A 19,354-nucleotide genomic window follows, 5' to 3' on the forward strand; every position below is an offset into this window, starting at 1 on the left:
AGCATGTAAAGTCCAGATGGCTGTCACGGACCAGGCATTCGCTAAATGCGGTTAGTCTTAACAGAGAAATACCAGACGTTTTTTAGAATACACCCTGATTGGAACATATTGTCTTTAAGGTTTCCATGGAGAGGCGGGAAACATTCCCAGGGTACAGTATATGTGGGGCGAGAACGTGTAATAAACAGGCTTTCTGAAGCCTTTTGACTTCTCTGATGATTTACAGCCTGCCATAATGAGCCGAGCAAATCCTGGACTGTTCTGTACACTGTATATCTGAATTGTTTTGTTTTTTTTGAGGAAGTGTGCAGTTGCTGTCAGATATGTCTCCAGAGTTACAACTCCTTTCACACAAAGCAGAGAACAAGGGAGAGTGTTATATACTGCTGAGGTTGAGTGAACTGGGAGAAGGCATGTTAATCTGAGGAATTTGCACATGATTAAACAGATCAAACATCACACATTTTGCCTTAACGGGTAAATTATATCACATGTAAGAAAAATCACAAACTATTATAATCATCAACATTTACATTACTCTTGTCAGCTGTGCAAAGTGAATGTAGAAAATTATTCTTGCAAATTACTTATTATGCAATGTAGTCACTGCATACACAGTACACCAATGTTACCGTTGCAGGGCTCTGTCTGTAATGGTGAGAAAGCTGTCGTGGCTGATTCCACTATCAACAACTCAGCTTGTGCCAGCTGCCATGCTTGACTAGACTAGGACCAGATCCAGATCCACCAATGGCATCTTCTCACGCAAAGACTAATGAGCAGCTATCAAGCTGTCAGCTCTACAGCGGTGACCTTCATCTATAGAAATGCTGTCAGCTGGGGCCTCTTGGTCATCAAGTTTTAAAAGGGGCCAGTGTTTTGCTTTTGCCCACATTTCCCTTTTGTGAATGCACTCACAACTCCACAACTTCCTGTCAGATGAGTGACAAAGTGACCCAGAGTCAGACCAATCCATTTAAACCATAAATGGTGCAAAAGGGAATGGAGACATTGTTTATATGATAGCAAAGGAAAGCATGCTGCAATACAAAACAATTTGATTAAACTTCTATTAGATTCTCTCTCACGACCGTTTGTTTTAGGGGTGACTTTTATTGGCAACAAATAAGTAAAGATGCAGACTGCTTTCTACCTACTGTAGACATACACACTCATGTTCACTGAAATGAAGAAAGAAATTCTGTATAGTCTGTGAAAGGTTCAATCTGTCTGTCACAATACATTTATCAACCAGAATATGATGAAGTACAAATCACTCTGAAAAAACCTTAAAATGTTGGGTGTTGCGTCTGTTCGCTTAGTTGAGTTAGATTTCACTAAGAAGCTGGAGCCAGCAGCTGGTTAGCTTAAACTGGCACAAAGACTGGAAACACAGGGAAACAGCAAGCCTGACTCTGTCCTCAGGTAACAAACTCCACCTACCAGCATCTCTAATATTCACAAATAAACATATTATATCTTGTCTGTTTGTACACAAAAGTTCATTCTAAGCTAAGCTAACCATCTATTGGCTGTAGCTCAATAATAAACAGCAGCAGAAATTAACACAGCATTGACCTATCACTTCACCTCATGTCAAGTTGATATGGCAACTTGTCAGCAAACAGTTGCTATTTACACATTCAGAAGTTACAGAGCAACATCTGGAGGCGTGTTTCTGACCACCTGGTGAAGTAAGTGTAATTCTTTTAGATCTCTTTATGCTAGTGTTGTTGTCAAGACTGCCCAAACCAAGACAAGACCAAGACCAGAGCTTATCGAGACTGGGACAAGACCAAGACTTTTAGGGGCTGAGACCAGTCGAGACCAAGACCGAGGGAGGGCGAGACCAAGTCAAGACCAAGACCAGTTCCCCACATTACATGACACACAAGAAATCAATGTAAGTATTGCGGGGAGGGGTGACAGTCGTCAAGGGTAACAACACATTTTTAATTAGGGTTATTGGTTGCATTTTAAGCAAAATGTTTTACATCCAATCAAAGATAGGGTGCTAACAAATAAATCAGTCAATGCAAAAGCAATTTATTGATATTCCCAAAGTTATGGTCTTGACTGGTCTTGAAATAAAATCCACAGTCCTCAATGTCCGAGACCGAGACAAGAGCGAGTACAAATGCAGTCGAGTCCGAGACCATCAAAAAGTAGTCTTAAGACCGGTCTCAAGACCAAGACCAGTCTACTACAACACTACTTTAGGTCTCCTTAGCTGCTCATGTTTAGCTAATCGCTAACTGGGCCTTACTTCTGTTAGGTTCTTAGCAAGCAGTGTACAGTGGCTTGTTAGATCTTTTTGGCTGCACAGCTTCCTGCTGCAGTTGAAAATCCACCAAAACAGTAAAGTTGGGAGCTGGGCAGCTAAACAATGAGCTGAAACTAGCTTTAAAGCTCCGTAAAGCCACATTGTTTTCATTGTGTCAATTGATACATTTGTTAATATACAAATATTGATTATACCCAAGTGAAAAAGAAATATACTTAAGTAGCACTTTTTTGGATGCACTTATCATATTTTAATTGTACTATACTAAGTGTATATTAAATGTGTTATTTTGGAACAACTTAAAGTATGTTAAGTGTCATTTTAGAAATACTTAAAGTCAACTTTAAGATAATTGCAATATATTTTAATATACTTAGTTGTGTTAAAATGGACCTATTTTAAGTACTTTTACTGTAATTTAAATATATACGTTTTTAAATTTAACTTAAAATACCCTTTTGTGCTATACTTGAAGAACAGTTTAAATATATTTTAAATGTGTTCCCTGAACATTTTTATTAGCATTTCAGCATATTAGTAATTTATTACTAGTATACTCCAAGAGCCACTATTAATATCTTGGGAAGCTGCTTTATGAAACCATTCAGTATGAGAATAATGCATTATTAATGCATTAAAAATATCTTGCAAAATGCCCTTTTATCATAATAAAAACCAGTAAAAAAAAAAGTATTTTGCAACACACACACATACAGACAACTAAAAAACTTTAATTTTGTGTATATTATAAAAATAAATTCCTGTACATTAAAAGGTACAGCAGCATGTATCACATCTTGATCAAAATATCTTCAAATAAAAATAAAAATCAGTAAAATGATGACATATGATACGGTTTGGACTGTGGGCCCGGCTCAGATGACCTCACGGCAAGCCATCCCACTTCTGACACCATATGCGGCCAAAGGCGAGAGCAGTCACCCTACCCAGATTTAAACATAGTTCTACAGGGTACCAAACATGCAACTTTGACCGCACTGCCAAAGAGCCAGGCTCGTTGGTATGGCATTCCAAGCGCATACTCAACTGTAGTGAAGGTACTCCGTCACAAGCATACAGTACAAATGGTGGAACCATACTGAAACTGAAAAATGTCACAATCCTTATCCTTGGAGTGGAGGGTTGGTAGCTTTGAGTAGGACTCATTGCATTTTCTGTGACTACAGACACTATGGGATTTGGAAACTGCTTTATCACACAGCATCTGTGGAAGGGAAAAGTAAATATTTTGTCTTTATCAAAGCTATATTACCTCTAATTAATAAACAACTATTGTCAGATTTTTTATTTTGTTTAAAGTTGCTGAAACACAATATGACATTATATCTAACTGTTCTGATGCTAACTGTTTAGATTCAGGTGCAGTGTTTCCTACAGAATGACAGTGTAAATGTGTGTGGGGGGGAGAGGGCGACTTTAGCAGGTGATATGACGAATTTCGCTTGCCTGCCGAAATATTTCATGAACGTTTAGAGCTGTTGATATTTCATTAGCAGTTAGTAGAAGCAGCATTCCTTGAATAATAGCAATACATATGTGGTGATAACCGCAGTTGATCAATGAGCACAGCAAAGAGTCTTAAAAGGTCCTATACAGGTGGATGCATAATTTGGCAAAACAGATGATGTAGGCAAATCTACCTGCTGAGATTTGCGTCCACCTCTTTTCTCAGCATAAAAGGGTGTTACCACATGCAAGGTGCATCTATGCATCTTCTCGGCAGGCAGGCAGAATTTGTCACCATGATGTCACATCACCATGACCTAACACTACCTCGCGGGAGCAAGGTGGTGCCAGGCGCCAAGTCTGGCGCACGCGGTTGTTTTTCTCTGGCTGCACAAAGTTGCAACCACCTTTTCCCGATCATTGTTCTAAGCTCACAGTAAGCTCACGCAGATTGTGTCTGACGGTGCTGTTTTTATACCCTGCCCCCGCAGTCGCCTGCATCTCACATTACACTAGCCTATCAAATCGGCGAAAGTCAGCCACAGTCATCTCAAACGCACCTACCCAGCAAGCAATAGCCGTCATTTCACCGTCTAGGTTTACTATAGACCTGATTTAGTCCGGCTATGAGTAACCCACTTCTAGTCGCAATAACTTTGTGGTTACATGATGTTTTTGCCAAAATAACTTGCAATGTGTATGATATTCCATCATTTAAGCAAGGTCTACAGTGATTACAAAGTTTTTTGTTTCATTTCTTTCACATGATTTACGTGCAGCCTATGCGTAGCCACGATTTAGCTAGTAGACAGACTGGCTAAAGTGGATTTTTTCCCTGGCAGCACGTGAGATGGTTGATATCCCATTATTTTTGCAATGTCAATAATATCTACACGATATTAAGTGTCATTAAATTGATATGGTCTATCTGTAGCCACGATTTAGCTCTTATTTGGACAGGCTACGTGTAGTCTGTTTTTAGCCCACCCAGCAAAATAGCCTAGACCCATTTTCACCATCTAATACACGTCTATATGTAGCCGTTCACTGGTAGTCTAATTGATGACTAGACTATTTTTGGGCTATGGTTAGACGTCTACCAAACTTTCACAGACAGCCCAAATTCAGCCCTGTTTTAGCCTAGACCCATTTTCAACGTCTATTAGACGTCTATATGTAGCCGTTCAATGGTAGCCCTGTTTTAGCCTAGACGTCTGGGCTCTGTTTAGACGTCTATTAGACGTCTTTTAACCGTGAAATTGCTTGCTGTGTATTGACTACCAGTTATGAATAGCGTGCTATCTTTGACAGCTGTACTGTAGGCCCATTCTAAAGTTAACATTGCTATCCTTATTGGCTAGGCTCCTTACATGCTGGCTAATAACTTTTTTAAAGTGTGCAGTGGTGTTCATGATACCAACCATTCAATTCGCAGACAGGTTGTTTGCATGCAGGAGAGAGAGAGGGAGCGACCGAGTGAGATGAGCGAATATGCGATGTGCAGCACTGCAATTAAAATGGGTCGCCAAATTTGCTTGGGCGGCTGTTAATCTACCTGGGCGGCCCGCCCAAGTAAAGCCTATGTGTGGGAAACACTGAGGTGAAATGGTTTTCCACAAGGGACCCGTCCCAGTAAATGCACAGTTCTTCCATTACAACATAATCAAAAACATTACATAAACAATACGGTACATTCAGCCAAGGGGCTGTATATGATAAAATGTTATTTAACAGGTACAACAAATAACACAAATATACAGATTTGCTTAACAACTGTTCTGTCTACATGTCATTTTACATTAACACAGCAGTCAATTTTTGAAGTACAAAAGTAGCCAATTACTTAATGTATAACAATATTTTAAATAAAATTATTTTTTCACAAGAATATTTGTTTATTTAGTCTGTTGACATGTATTGAGAGTAAGAACAGTGATAGTGTGCAGGAGCCAGAATAATAAATCATGTGCAGGAGCCAGAATAATAAATAATTCAGTTAGGCCAGTACTTCCACCTAGTTTAGTTCTTCATTTGCGTATCATTATAAACACTGTAATTCTATTCTTATAGCAAATCTTTATTATTATTCTTTATTTCATTTTTTTCCTGCTAGGGCAGGAAATTCCAACTCTGGGTTTAGCATTAAGTTGGTTAAAGTTGGCAAAGGGTAGGTTCAACTTTTAAAGGTTGAATACAGGATCTATGACCATACAAATGGACATAAAGTTGAGCAGTATTTTACATAACATCACAAGCTATTATATTGTGTGGAACATAAAAACATTATTTCAAGCACATCTTAAAACAATTCTCACATACACGTATGTGTACACTAACATTACTGTTATAACTGAGTTATTGGTCACTTTAATAATCCCCTCCATGGCTGCAGTGAAGCGAAATCTCTAAAAAACAGTGTACCTTTAGACTATTGAATAGTCTAACACAGATGCTTAGCTGATGATTCATAGTAGCTTCAGCTAAACTTTAGAATGAATTCATACAAAAATGACAACTGTGGTGTCTTTACACACTATATGGGCAGGAATAATGACTACAGTGACCAATAACTTACTGTAAACATGGACATGTGAGTATTAAGGTAGACTATAAAAATGTGAACCTATTCTTTAGCACACAGACAGCAACATAGTTGCATTTATTACTCTGATAAAGATCTCACTGGTCAACAGTGCAAAAGCAGAATTGAGGGCTCATACACACACATGCACAGGCCTGCCTTGTTGAAATCTCATGCATCAAATTCCAGCAACAAGTTACTGAGATTGTTGATTGTTCCTGAAATTTTAGTAACATTAAAAACTGCCATACAGCAAAAAGCAATACATTACTGTAACGTTAATTGCGTTTCTTTTGTAATGCGTTACTCCCAACACTGATTAAGGCAGACGAAAGTTGCTGTCTCAATTGTGAAGCTATTAAAATGCTAACTAACGTTAGCTAACAAACGTGCTAGCATTAGCTAATGTACACCAGAGCTATCCACCAAGTAAAATATTTCCAAACCCAGAGTGAGCTCAACTTTCGTTAACTTACAAAATTGTGTTTGTCTTGCTAACAATAATAACTTAAACTTACAAAGAAAGTTTTTGCTGGCAGTCTCTGCGTCTGTCCTCTCCTGCTCCTCCTTGCCGTCCCTGTGTACACATGTGTTGTTTACAAACAGAAACAAGTTTAACTACATTATGATTTAAAGTATGCTTATTTCTATATATTGTTGTTTGTTAAGTTAACAACAGCTTCCTTCTAGGCCAGGTTACCCTTATGAAAGAGGTCTCTGATCTCAACTAGCTATTTACCTGATTTAAAAAAATTTAAAGTAAGAAAAGAAATGAAAAAAAAAAAGAAATAATATGCTTTTGAAAAATATATTTTAATGTTAAAAAAATATAGATATAGATTAAAAATCATAGAATTTTAAAAATCAGGCCTGGAAATCAGGCTGAAACATGTGGTGATTACATAAATAATTACAATATTTTGCAGTAGCACACAATGAAGCATGTTTGGCATAAATGTATTTTTAACTCACTAAAAGTGTAATTGTTTAACAATGTACTTCCACAAAGTACACCTCAATAGTATTTACTAGGACTTAAATAATATATTTTTAATAAATAGACTAAAATGTTGTAAAAAATATACTTTTATTTAAGCATATTTATTAGAAGTTTAATTAAGTTTAAATTTATTACCAATTTATTCAAAGTATACTTTTGAGAAGTATGTTAAAGCTCAGGGGAATATATCTTTAATATACTTGTAGTAAGCATGTTAGAAGTATGAATGTACTATAGGCATACTATGTGAATTTCAAGTATATTTTCAGTGACTTTAAGAGCACTTCTTTTTGACCTGGGTAGCCACTGATCAGAATCAGAATCAGAAGGAGCTGTTTTACACATACGACGAATTTGCTGTGGTGATAAGGTGTTACACGTAGACAAACATATAGTCGACATAAATAAATGTGGAAATATATAAATATGCAACGGAAGAGAATATTGTGTGCATATAAATATATAAACTGAAAACTGAAAAATATACAACAACAAAGATCAACAATCAACAACAAATTCTTACGTTAGTAATGCCTTGTTTATCTTCTCATTAAGTGGAAGGAAAACGCAAGGTGGGAATAACTGCAGAGCAATCACAGCTGCAGTTGTAAAACTGATCAGACCAAAGAAGGACCTGCTTGGTGACAAGAGAGTTCAGCACTGCAGCAGAGTGCTGGATATCTGAAGTGAATCGCATGGAAGGCATTTGCCTGATTGTTCTTCTTCAGTGCACCGGCTTGAGTAATAGAGAGATAGCCATCTATTATTTTCTTTTACTGCTTTGAGTCAAAGGGAGGGCACTTATTTCCTGTTCTCTACAGTTTGGGGTGCCTCGTGCCTTGTGGTCTGCAAAGCTGACCACAAACTGTTTTACAAATAAACCTTTAGAGACCTTTAGAGGTGTAGTATTAAAGTGGAGATAATGAAATATAATCACAATTAAACAGCTAAACTTACCAAAGAAGTCCAATAATATTATGTTTACTGCAAAGCTAGTGTTCAACTGAATGACAAAAAACGTTGTTGAGTCTTGGAAGTGTGTGTTTGACATGATCCAGCATCATTTGACAATGAGAACAGAAGCCAGCAGTGGAAAAGCCTGTCACATTGTTGGCACAGTCAGGTGACACATACAGTTAATGGGTTAACAAGCTTAGTGTAGTTGCTACATTCATCAGTGATATTAAAGAATAATGGTAAACAGATGATTTTGTAGTTTTGATGCAACATTACTCACATTTTACACTCTCTAATGCAGGATTAGTTCTTTGCCTATAGGTCTATATGGGTGTCTATGTGTGTGTGGCTCTATTAGAGTACTGATCCTCTAATAGGGTATGGCTTCGGCACACAGTCACACTTTTCAACTCCTCCCCTCTGCGTTCAGTCAGGGTATGATTAGAGCCAATACAATCTTGGGCAACCTGCACTGAGCGAGAGCGAGAGAGAGAGAGAGAGAGAGCAAAAGAAAGAGGGGATAGCCACTCTGGTGCACTCTGGTGGTTCCTGCAACAGCGTCACTGTTGCTTGATCTCCAACAGTCCAACTGTGGCATTGTGGCTCATGCAAGATTCAGCAAAAACACTGCAAACTACTCTTATCCCAGTGGACGGATTTAAATGGACAAGGCTGGGTTTTCTTCTTAAAAACTTTTTTCACTGCCTGTTAATGTCTGCTGGATTCACGAAAGTGCTGCAGCTCTGTGAACTAACATTGTTTCGGCTTTGTGGACAGTTTGGATACATCTTTTTGGAGAACATGTTATTGTTGCCTACACTTCCACAAACAGTCACGTCTTTGGAAACATGGAAAATCACTACTGCCTTTTGAGCACTGCCAAACAAGACTCCCAAGGCGTGAAATGTAAGCAGTAACTGCAAAGTGCAGAATAACTATTATTTAGTAAGGAAAACTTCATCGGCTTTTTATTTTGAGCAGATGTATCATGTTTGTAAGAAGTGTAGATGCTTTAGTTTTAACTTTGACGTGAAAAAACCCATCTTAGAACATCTTGTGACCAAGTTGACCTGTGTATAATGGATGTCAACCAGAGCACTGCAGCATCCGACAGAGAAGGATCCTACCACACGGCGGAACCCTGGAGCCTCATCATACTGGTCATCATCATACTGATCATAGTGATGGGAAACCTGTTGGTCATCATCGCCATAGCTCGTACTTCACAGCTACAGACGACGACAAACATTTTCATTATGTCCCTTGCGTGTGCGGACCTCATCATGGGGGTTTTCGTGGTGCCTCTGGGGGCCACTATTGTGGTGACTGGTAACTGGCAGCTCAGTGAAACATTCTGTGATTTCTGGACTTCTGTGGACGTCCTGTGTGTGACCGCGAGCATAGAGACGCTCTGTGTCATATCAGTGGATCGGTATATAGCCATTACAAGGCCCCTCCGTCACAAGGTTCTGCTCAATAAGTGGCGTGCAAGGGTAATAGTTTGTTTAGTGTGGGTTGTGTCCGCCTTAATTTCCTTTGTGCCAATTATGATAGGGTTTTGGCGGGATGATGATGAAAATGCGAAGGAATGCTACGAAATCCCTGAATGCTGTGACTTTGTGACCAACTGGGCCTTTGCTGTTATATCCTCAATTGTGTCTTTTTACATTCCACTGCTTGTAATGATATTTGTGTATGCAAAAGTCTTTCTAATAGCCACGCGCCAGGTCCAGCTCATAGATAAGAATCGCATACGTTTCCAAAATGAGTGTCCAACAGCGCAGATGCAAGTTGGCCCCCACATCAACAATATCTCGCCACATGTGTGTGCAGGCTCCAGCAGCTGCAACAGCACAGTGCGGAGGAAGAGTACCAAGCGGAGACCATCACGGCTAATGCTTGTCAAAGAGCAGAAGGCCCTCAAGACTTTGGGTATCATCATGGGGACCTTCACTGTGTGCTGGCTGCCGTTCTTTGTCGCTAACATCATAAACGCATTTATGAGAAGAGAAGTTCCCTCAGAGAGGATCTTCCGACTGTTAAATTGGCTGGGTTACATTAACTCCGGCCTCAATCCTATCATCTACTGCAGAAGTCCAGAGTTTCGCACTGCGTTCAAGAACCTGCTGGGATGTCCGTGGCTGTCCACCCTGTGGCTTAATACTTTCTATAAAGAGCTGCGGACTCGCTGCTCCTGCTTTCTATGGCAGGGTGAGTCAGGCATAGCCGGCCCTTTCCAAAAGTCTCCAACCACTAGTACTGAGGGCAACGAGAGTCTGGCGAGTACTCAGGGAAGCAGCAAAAGTGAGGAGGCTTGCTCTGGTCCTCTGCAGTCCAACGGCAGCACACAGTTCAGTGACTTATCAGAACCACAAACCATATTGTAAGTCCCTTTGTCTTTACTTATTTTACCCACACAGTCAATTTTCTTTTAACTATGAGGAAAGAAAAAGTCCACTTCCTACTAACACATTAATACTTCTACCTCCTCAAGTACAACCAGTGAAACCCTAGTTTAAAGAATTAAGCCACATTGGCAGTATCGTGATTAGTACAACATTAATGTGCATTACAGTAAAGTTACACTCAGTGTTCAGATTTTTTAATTAATAAGATAGCTAAATAAACTACATTTTATAATACTATACATAATCCTACATTAAGACATGCCAGTGCATCTTATTAGAGAGTAAGTCATAGGCTTTTGATCAAATCTCTATGGAACTGAGAGGACAGTGGTACATCAGGGAGTCTGTGACAGCACCCACTGGTTTGAAATGTTAGATTTCTTATTTGTCTTTGTCTTTTACATGTGAGCAGATCATTCACACTGTGAAGCAGAAGTGTGAAGACAGTATACAGTCAATGTCACAGAGAGTCCGTTTAAGATTAGTATTGCACAATGACAGTGATAAAATAAATAAATAAATACACGTGTACTTCTCTGCTTGTTTCAGTTTAACAAATAAAAGCTGCCAACAAAATAACCAAAAAGAAAAAAAATCCTAGAGAATGGTAATTATTTGTATGAAAATGCATCATAAAACAGCAATATAAATCTAAATCTAAAAATAAAGTTTTAAACATTTTAAAGAAGTTAACATTTATGGGACTCCTTGTATAAATATTTTTATTTGTTATAAACATAACCAATTATAATCCAGTATTGCCTTTGGCTTTAAATAATGTTAAAGGTTTATATATATAAAATTTTGAAATTTGGACTTTGATATTCAACTGTTGTTTTCCTGCCCGCTGTGCATTTCGTAAGTACAAATCCATATTTGGACATGTTCTAATACATCAGTGTGCTGCGGTCTAGAAGTAAAATAGATTGGGTGGAACAGTGCAGAAAAATAAATCATTTCTGAAGCATTGGCTGCTGTTGGGGTGTCATTATATCACAAAACTAAAAGAGAAACGTAATATTTGGATTTTCATGCTTGATTCAATAAACGTTTGAGGACTGTAACTGTATCTGTTACTGCACTGTGTTACCTGTAATCAATCTTTGAATCCAGCTGATGTCAATGTAAAAATAACCAACAGATGGACACAGTGCAGTCTCTGGTACTGTATTTTGGTTAGTATATTTTTAGCACCCTAGTTAATGATAGTTAATAATAACACTAATTTGTTTTCTATTTTATAGAAACCTCCATACTGTAAATGCAGATTTCTGTAATCAGGATCTACAAAAATGTTATCCCATAATGATAAAGGTGACTGTAATGTGGCTTTGTAAAGCCACTGGGCGATGTGTAAAAGCCTGATTCGGCATGGAACGTGTGAGGACATTTCCAAATATTAGTGTGTCTCTCTGCCTGTAAGTGGGCCTCAGTGCGCCCTGCCCAACACCCCCTGCAACCGATAAATCTTTATCACTTAGGTACAAGACTTCCCCCATAACTGGAGAGGCTGTTTACAAGACTGACAGCCAGTGAGAACACCCTCTTTACCACTGGTTGGATGGCTCAATATCATAACACACCACTGTTGACAGCAGGCCTGCCACAGTATACAGGAAGATCCAGAGTAATAATTGGAGCCTAGAAAGTTTTTAAAGAAAGTTTTAAGTATCTGTGGGGGGAAAATAAATTTTGTAAAATTTGTTTTAAACTTGTTTATCAAAATTCTACAATCCAAGTGTTTTTAAATGATCAGAAATCAAATATTAAAATATTCCTTAAGATTTCAAATCTAATTACCAGAAAGCATTATTTTGTTGCAAAACCACATTACAGCATTAAAAGCAAAATAACACAAAGAATATAATGTACTTGATTAGTAGGGTTGTTTAAAATGCAATAACCTATCATTTCAACTCAAATTTAATGACGATGTTTGGTTGGTGTTTCCAAAACGTCATTAAATATTAGTTACTATCATGTAACATTACATTTTGAACAATCATACTTAAATTAAAATTGGTTTTAAGTGCCATATGTTGTCCAAAATTAAAAACTTATATATATGAATTTATCTTAATAGTATGCACAGTAAAGTGTATACAGATATTTATTTTCAGTACTGTACATACAAATATAAAATGATTGAAGTGGCACAACTCTTACACTACAGCCCTCGCCATGTGAATTCCCATGAGTAACCCATTTTATGATGGCGGGATGTTTCATTTCAAATATTTACTCTGTACAAGATATATTTCATTTTTCTCTTCTCGTTACATGACATCCGCTCAGTGGAATTTTATAGACATAATCAATGGGGCTGTAAAACGGGAGACATTTAGGAGCATATAAAAGTCTTCCTTAAAAGGAGCCCGGTGTGTTCTGTAGTAAATCACCCCAAGGGGAAGGCTCAGCGGACTCACCCTGCGCTTTGAGCAGGATTACAAATGTAAGTGAGACCAGGCGTTAGAAAATGACTCTGGCGGGGCCGTAGCTTGAAGATAGGTTCAAGTCTGGACTGCTGAAGTGGTTGGTTTTTGCTTCAGAGTGCCAATAATGCCATTCTAGGAATCTGCTAGGGACAACGTGCTGCTCAATCATCCCTGTCAACTTTCTATTTAAGCAGTAACACAAAAGAGCAATTGAGCAGCAAATTTCCTTTAAACCCTGGGACAACAGGCTTAGTTAAGTCAGGAGCTGATTTGTCACTGGGCTGATAAAAAGGGAGTTCCAACCACTAGACAAGAATGGTTACTAGGGAAGAGTAGCTGTACTGCACTGAATGGCCATTATCAATAGTTACTTTGTTTTCGTGGAAAAAACACGCAGGCATATCACTGCTGCCCTTATCAACATCCACAGCAGCCTTCAGCTTCTGTCACGTATGTTATGATAAGTGCAATTTTTCATGTATTCCCTACATAAGAGAATTTCTAATTCATCTTTCATGGGCACAAATTTGAATCTTTTTAGTTATCAAAGTGGAAGCAGAGGCAAATGTATTGGCTGTGCAAGTCCTCGTGACAAACCTAAGGGTTTAGCTGTGTCTTCCTTTGTCTTGTCATGCTGCTATAAAGTGAGACAGACAGTTGCTGCATTAGTCCTAATGTGTGTATTGGAGGTATTTAAGACTAAATCTTCATGTATTTGAAAGGCATGGCTGTGTGTTATGAGTGGGGGAAGTTTGTTAGCACAGTTTATCCATGATTGAGAACACTAAAATTAAGATAACAGAGAGTGGAACATTTTATTTCAAAGAGCAGCAGCCAACTAGGTTGTGTATGAAATTGCAGTGCAGAAATGAAGAATCTCTGTTAGATGTCTCATATACTGTTTTAGAAACACAACCAGAGCTCTCCTCAAGAGCATAGACACAGGACTAAAGTTGACTGTAGAGTTACAGTACAGGAGCCATACAGGCATGTGAACACATGGAAAACTATCATTATTAAAGAGCTCATACTCTGCAGGAAACATGTGTGCTGGCGCATCACAATTAAAGTATCAAGAGACACGTGAGGAAACAGCTCGAAAAACTGAAAAGAAGTATATGTTGCATGATCATCAAATGCACAGAAAAATATTTTCCATCTTAGAAAAACTATATGAGGATAAACATTAATGAGATATCATGTAAAAAGCAGACACTAATGGCACAGGGACAAGAAATCACCGAGGCTGATCCAGATTTAGCTCTAAAGCAACATCTGATGGGTCATAGGCTCTCGTGCTGACCTACTGTTGAGGATAGATTTTATTGACTCTTTTTTCATTGGTAGTTGACAAAAGAAATCTGCTCATGACAAAAAATGGTGTATATTTCGATTTATTTTCTTTTTCTCAGCTTGTGAATATATATATATGGTGATCTAAAAAAAGGCACAAATAACCAGACATTACACAAAGCACAGAGAGATGGTGTCATTTCCAGTATAAATACTGACTCACTAAAGTCACTACAAGTGTCTCATTACTCCAAATGATGTGTAAATATTTCAGATATATTAGTTGACGACTCATGAGGACAAATCTAAAAGGACATTGTGTTTATAATTCTGCCCTATCAGGTTTACAACTAACTGTGTGTTACAGGAACAAACTGTATCATTATGCTGGCTAAAAATGTAGATATAATTATAATTATTTCCTACAAATGCATGCTGTATCCCCCCAGAGTACCCGGTGCTGTATTAATGGACACTTTGTTTTTGCAGAGTGTGAAAATAATAGCATACAGTTAATATGGAAGACAATTTAAGAAATGTGTAAACAGTTATTTCTAATGCATCATGTTCTGTGCAGGACAAGTCATGTGTTATAGAGAGTGACAAGCTTTTTACTACCCTGAGCTGCTCCGGTGTGGCAGGTTACAGCTCCATGTGATTTCAAAGTGACCTGAATGCAGGCGTAATTAGTTGGCGCACATTAGAGCAACTTGATTGCTGTTTCAGGAGTGCCTGGCGTGCTGCTTTTTTTTTCTTGTGCTGTGAACCCTGTAATTCTGAGCTTTCCTCTGCATTGTGCCTCTGGCCGAACTTCACGCACCAACTTCCATAATGTGCATTTAGTTAGCTTAGAGTAAGATCAGGCCCAAGAGAGCATGAAACAAGAAGCGGGATAAAGCAAAACATGGTGGTAGTGACCTGTGGGAAACCTCCAACACTCCCTTTCAAGCCTGGCTGATGTAAGAACCAATCACACTACATCGGGGTCTTTAAATGGAGGCATCCGGGCAGTGGCGACCTTAAGCATACGGGGGCCCCTTTCAAAAGCAAATGTGGGGCCCTACCCAATCCCATGATTGGGCTGAATTTAATCACAAATCATCATCAATCTTAGAAAACATTAGCATATTTTAAACATACTTTCTGTCTATAGCTGAGACCTTAACCTTTCATTTGCTGCTGGTTGGAATATTCTAACATTAAATATGCCAGAGAAATATGGCAGAGAGTAAAAAGTGTGCAGGCCAGAGAGGTCAGTCTAAATAATGACATCATACTAAATGTATTCATGTTTTTTGCATTCATTTGAACAGCCAGCATAACTTATATCTAATAGTTATTAAAAACAATTTCAGAACATTTTAAACTGCAGACAACACCAACATACTGTATGTCAAAGCAGCCACAGCAAGTACACTGTCAACCACAGGAAGTAATGCGTGAGAACCATAGGTGTCATTTACACTGGGGACGCTGGGGACATGTCCCCACCACTTTTTGAAATGGCTAATTTTGTACCCACCACTTTTTGAAAGCATAATTTGTTAAAAAATGTTCTGAAATATAGCTTGCAGTTAAATAACAAATGAAAATGCTTTTTGAAACGTTTATTTCCACATTAAGAAAACATACAATGCAAATAAACAAAGTGACGCCCTAAAAGAGAACTGCAAGGAGATGAAAAGGGAGACAGCGCCTGGGTGCGAGAGAGAAGTGACTCGCAACCAGTTCATCAAAGTTTATAGTAATGCAGCGCAGTGAGGATACAGACGAGCGTATATAACATGGATCTATCTGTCTGTCACTATTAACAGAAATTTCAGTCTGCAGCGTAGCTCATGCACTCTGCAGAACTGTAGAGTAACATTAGGCTTGATGATCAAAGAAAGTTTTTATATTGCATCCACACTTCTGTCACGTTCCCTCTCTCCCTCGTCCACATGAGCTCTCTCTCTTTTTCTGTCTCTCTCTTTGTGAATCTGCATCACTCTTTTATCAAGTGATTTTTAATGCCTGGTTTAGGGGGTGCTGCAGCCCCTTTAGCACCCATACTTCCCGTGTCCATGCCTCTAAACATTTAGTGAAAGATGTAGTTTATTTTAAAAGTGGTGGGTGTGACCCATTTCAGTTGAAACATGTGAAACATACCACTGCATCCTGGGATTGAGGAAACACTTGAGTTGTCAAGCCATAATGGTTTGAATGGTCTGGATGGTTATAACGATTTAATTAAAAATATTCATGTTTGATTTCAGAGAATTGGCAACACTTCCTGTTTTCGAGCCATTTGAGGTAGTGGTAGTTTAACTTTCATAAAAGAATTGCCCTTTGAAATAAGTTTATACAATTTGAACTGAAAAAAACCTTGACATAATTTTGGAGGTTATAGTTACAAATTACAACCTTCAAACTGACCATAGAAGTAATTCAACACGTCTATCACTTTCAACCAAAACATTATAACTTTAATGAAGGATTCGTTGCAAGCCTGTTGTGTTGGACTGCATTAGTTTTAGCTAAGTGCACAGTCAAATTATGTTGTTAAATGTCAAAAATCACGTTACCTAAATGATTTCTAATTGCACCATCCTTTGAGAGGCAGAAAATACACATGTCACAGATGATGGATGGCTTTTCCTTAACTTTAAATGAGCTTAGCTCCTTTAACTTGAATCGAGCCTACAAAATATGTGCCGGCTATGTCTGTGGTTTGTGATTTAAAGTAATCCAACTACTCATGTGTCAATGTGATATTCAACAGAATGTATAAAATAATATTATTCCGGCAGTCTATTTCCTTTAAATCATCCATATGCATCAGCCTAAAATCACGATGGTTCTACTGTACATACTGTAAAAAGGGTTAGATTCCACAAAAGTCTAGGAATTCTGATGGAGACACATTGTAAAATGTTTCCTGCATATCTTTTCCCGTAAGTAGTCACATTTCTGTGAAGCTTACAGTTCCAGGTAGATTATGTCTTCCTGTGGAGACATGTGCTGTGGATGTGATAGCATCAGAATTCCTGTCTTGGTTGGGGGGGAAAGATAGAGTTTCACAAAACATGAGGTGAGGGCAACTTCGCAGTTACTTTTTGTAATTAGCAAGAAAAAATAGATAAAAGGGAACAGGTCCCATGATAGTATCAATACTGTTTTCCACATGAAAACAACATCTTACAAATAACCTGTAAGACTACAAACTGTTGTTATTGTCTATCTTATCTGATAGAAACTGAAATGTCATACATTGTGTGATGAGCACAGGCCAACAAGACATACAGTAACACACAGAAAAAAAATGTTAGGGCCACATCTCACAGGGCTGCACACCAAATCATAGATATAAAGAAATTCATGATGAGATAGCGAGCTGGCCTCTGTGTCTATCACTTTTCAGTTATACAAAACCAACAAGACTAAAAATTAGAACGTGTGCTCAGAATTTAATGGAGAAATAGGATGAAAAAGCTAATGCGAGTGATATACAGATGTCGGATCCTGTTATTGTGGGTGATTTCTGCCTTGTATCTTTTAGAATTGAGACTAAATAGCACCATTACAAGACAGTGTCATAGTGATTGCAATGACATTTGTCCCAGTATGATGTCACCTCATCTATTTCAACCATTTTTACAAAGCACTAGGTACTCTAAATCAAATTCATCCTCAGCACTGCTCCATGGAATATAGTTTATAATTTGCTTCTGTTTACCATTCTATGATTGTGTTTGTATAGAATATATTATTGCTATGTAGCAGAAGGGAGTTACAAACCACATTTACTTTTTAATAGCCCTGTTGTAATGTATTCATTTTAATAGAGACCTACATGCTAATGTGTCCATCTCTTTTCAGCTTCACACTGCAGGAAAAGGACGGATGAACTGTAAAATATCTGAATACTGAAGCAAACTATGTTTGTGTATCCAGCCGTTACTGTGAATCCTACAAAGGCTCAGACCAAATAGCAGTGTGGACGAGCTAAAGAAGAGAACAACCACCGGCCCTGATAAACGTAGCTGAGTGAAGCTAACCCCAAAGGGATGACTGGATTGACTGTAGATAACCAGCTGATTTGGTCTGTGGACAGGAACACTGACTGTCTCTGTGGCCAAGAGATGGAGTGCTCCAACACAGCAGCAACAAAGATGAACCTGCCAGCGTCATCTAAATACAGTTTGCAAAAGACTCACTGTTCCTGAATAAGACAATACTTAACTACAAGTTTTAAATGCATTCCAGTAAACCTTTGGACACAGTGTATGTGGCCTATGGTCTCAATAATGACAGCATTAATTCATGTTGTACAGTATATTTTCTGGTAAGTTATCTATTTATAATACACTGAATCTGTAGCGAAACACAAATGTTGTCTAACTTAATATAAGGTCATAATTCTGCCAGGGATGTCTTCACTGTCCAGTTAAGAAAGATTAATTTTCATGGCACAAACTCTTCAGTGTAAGATCAGCTAAACCAAAGCCATTTACATTCAGAAATTCAGTTCTTGTGTCTGTTTTCTGCATTCTGTGTCTTTATGTTCTGAGCCTGGACTCAGGATCCGCACAATATTAGTTATCTTGCTTAAATGCCCTTGTCTGTTAAGTTATACCACAGCTATAGAAAATTGGCTGGCTGTAAAAATTGTACATCAGGACAACACTTAACCATCAGTATAAATTATTGTGCAAGGTACAGTATTATAAACTGCAGGTAACCATAGCAAAATACGTCTAAACTCCCTACCTTTTTCCTTTGATAAGCTGCCTTGGTATAAGATCAGTAACTACATTAATAACCAAAATGTCCACATATAGAAAAATGATGAATTTCATCCATTATTTTACTATATTGGGACACTATTGTGTGTTGTTACTTACATAACATCATCTGTTGCATTGAGAAATAAAATACTATGAAACTGTG

At 38.1% G+C, this 19,354-nt stretch overlaps 1 protein-coding gene across 1 annotated transcript; it reads left to right on the forward strand.

The window, feature by feature from the left end:
- Positions 1-8,761: 8,761 nt before the first annotated feature.
- Positions 8,762-19,354, forward strand: adrb3a (adrenoceptor beta 3a). The gene is made up of 2 exons (XM_038704038.1): positions 8,762-10,672; positions 18,284-19,354. Exons 1-2 carry the CDS (start codon positions 9,369-9,371, stop codon positions 18,309-18,311), a joined length of 1,332 nt encoding a protein of 443 aa, XP_038559966.1. The 5' UTR covers positions 8,762-9,368; the 3' UTR covers positions 18,312-19,354.

The sequence above is a fragment of the Micropterus salmoides genome, unplaced genomic scaffold, assembly GCF_014851395.1.
Source record: "Micropterus salmoides isolate LMB-PRFRI ecotype aquatic unplaced genomic scaffold, ASM1485139v1 Ms_hic_scaffold_7, whole genome shotgun sequence".
In the NCBI taxonomy this organism is placed as follows: domain Eukaryota; kingdom Metazoa; phylum Chordata; class Actinopteri; order Centrarchiformes; family Centrarchidae; genus Micropterus; species Micropterus salmoides.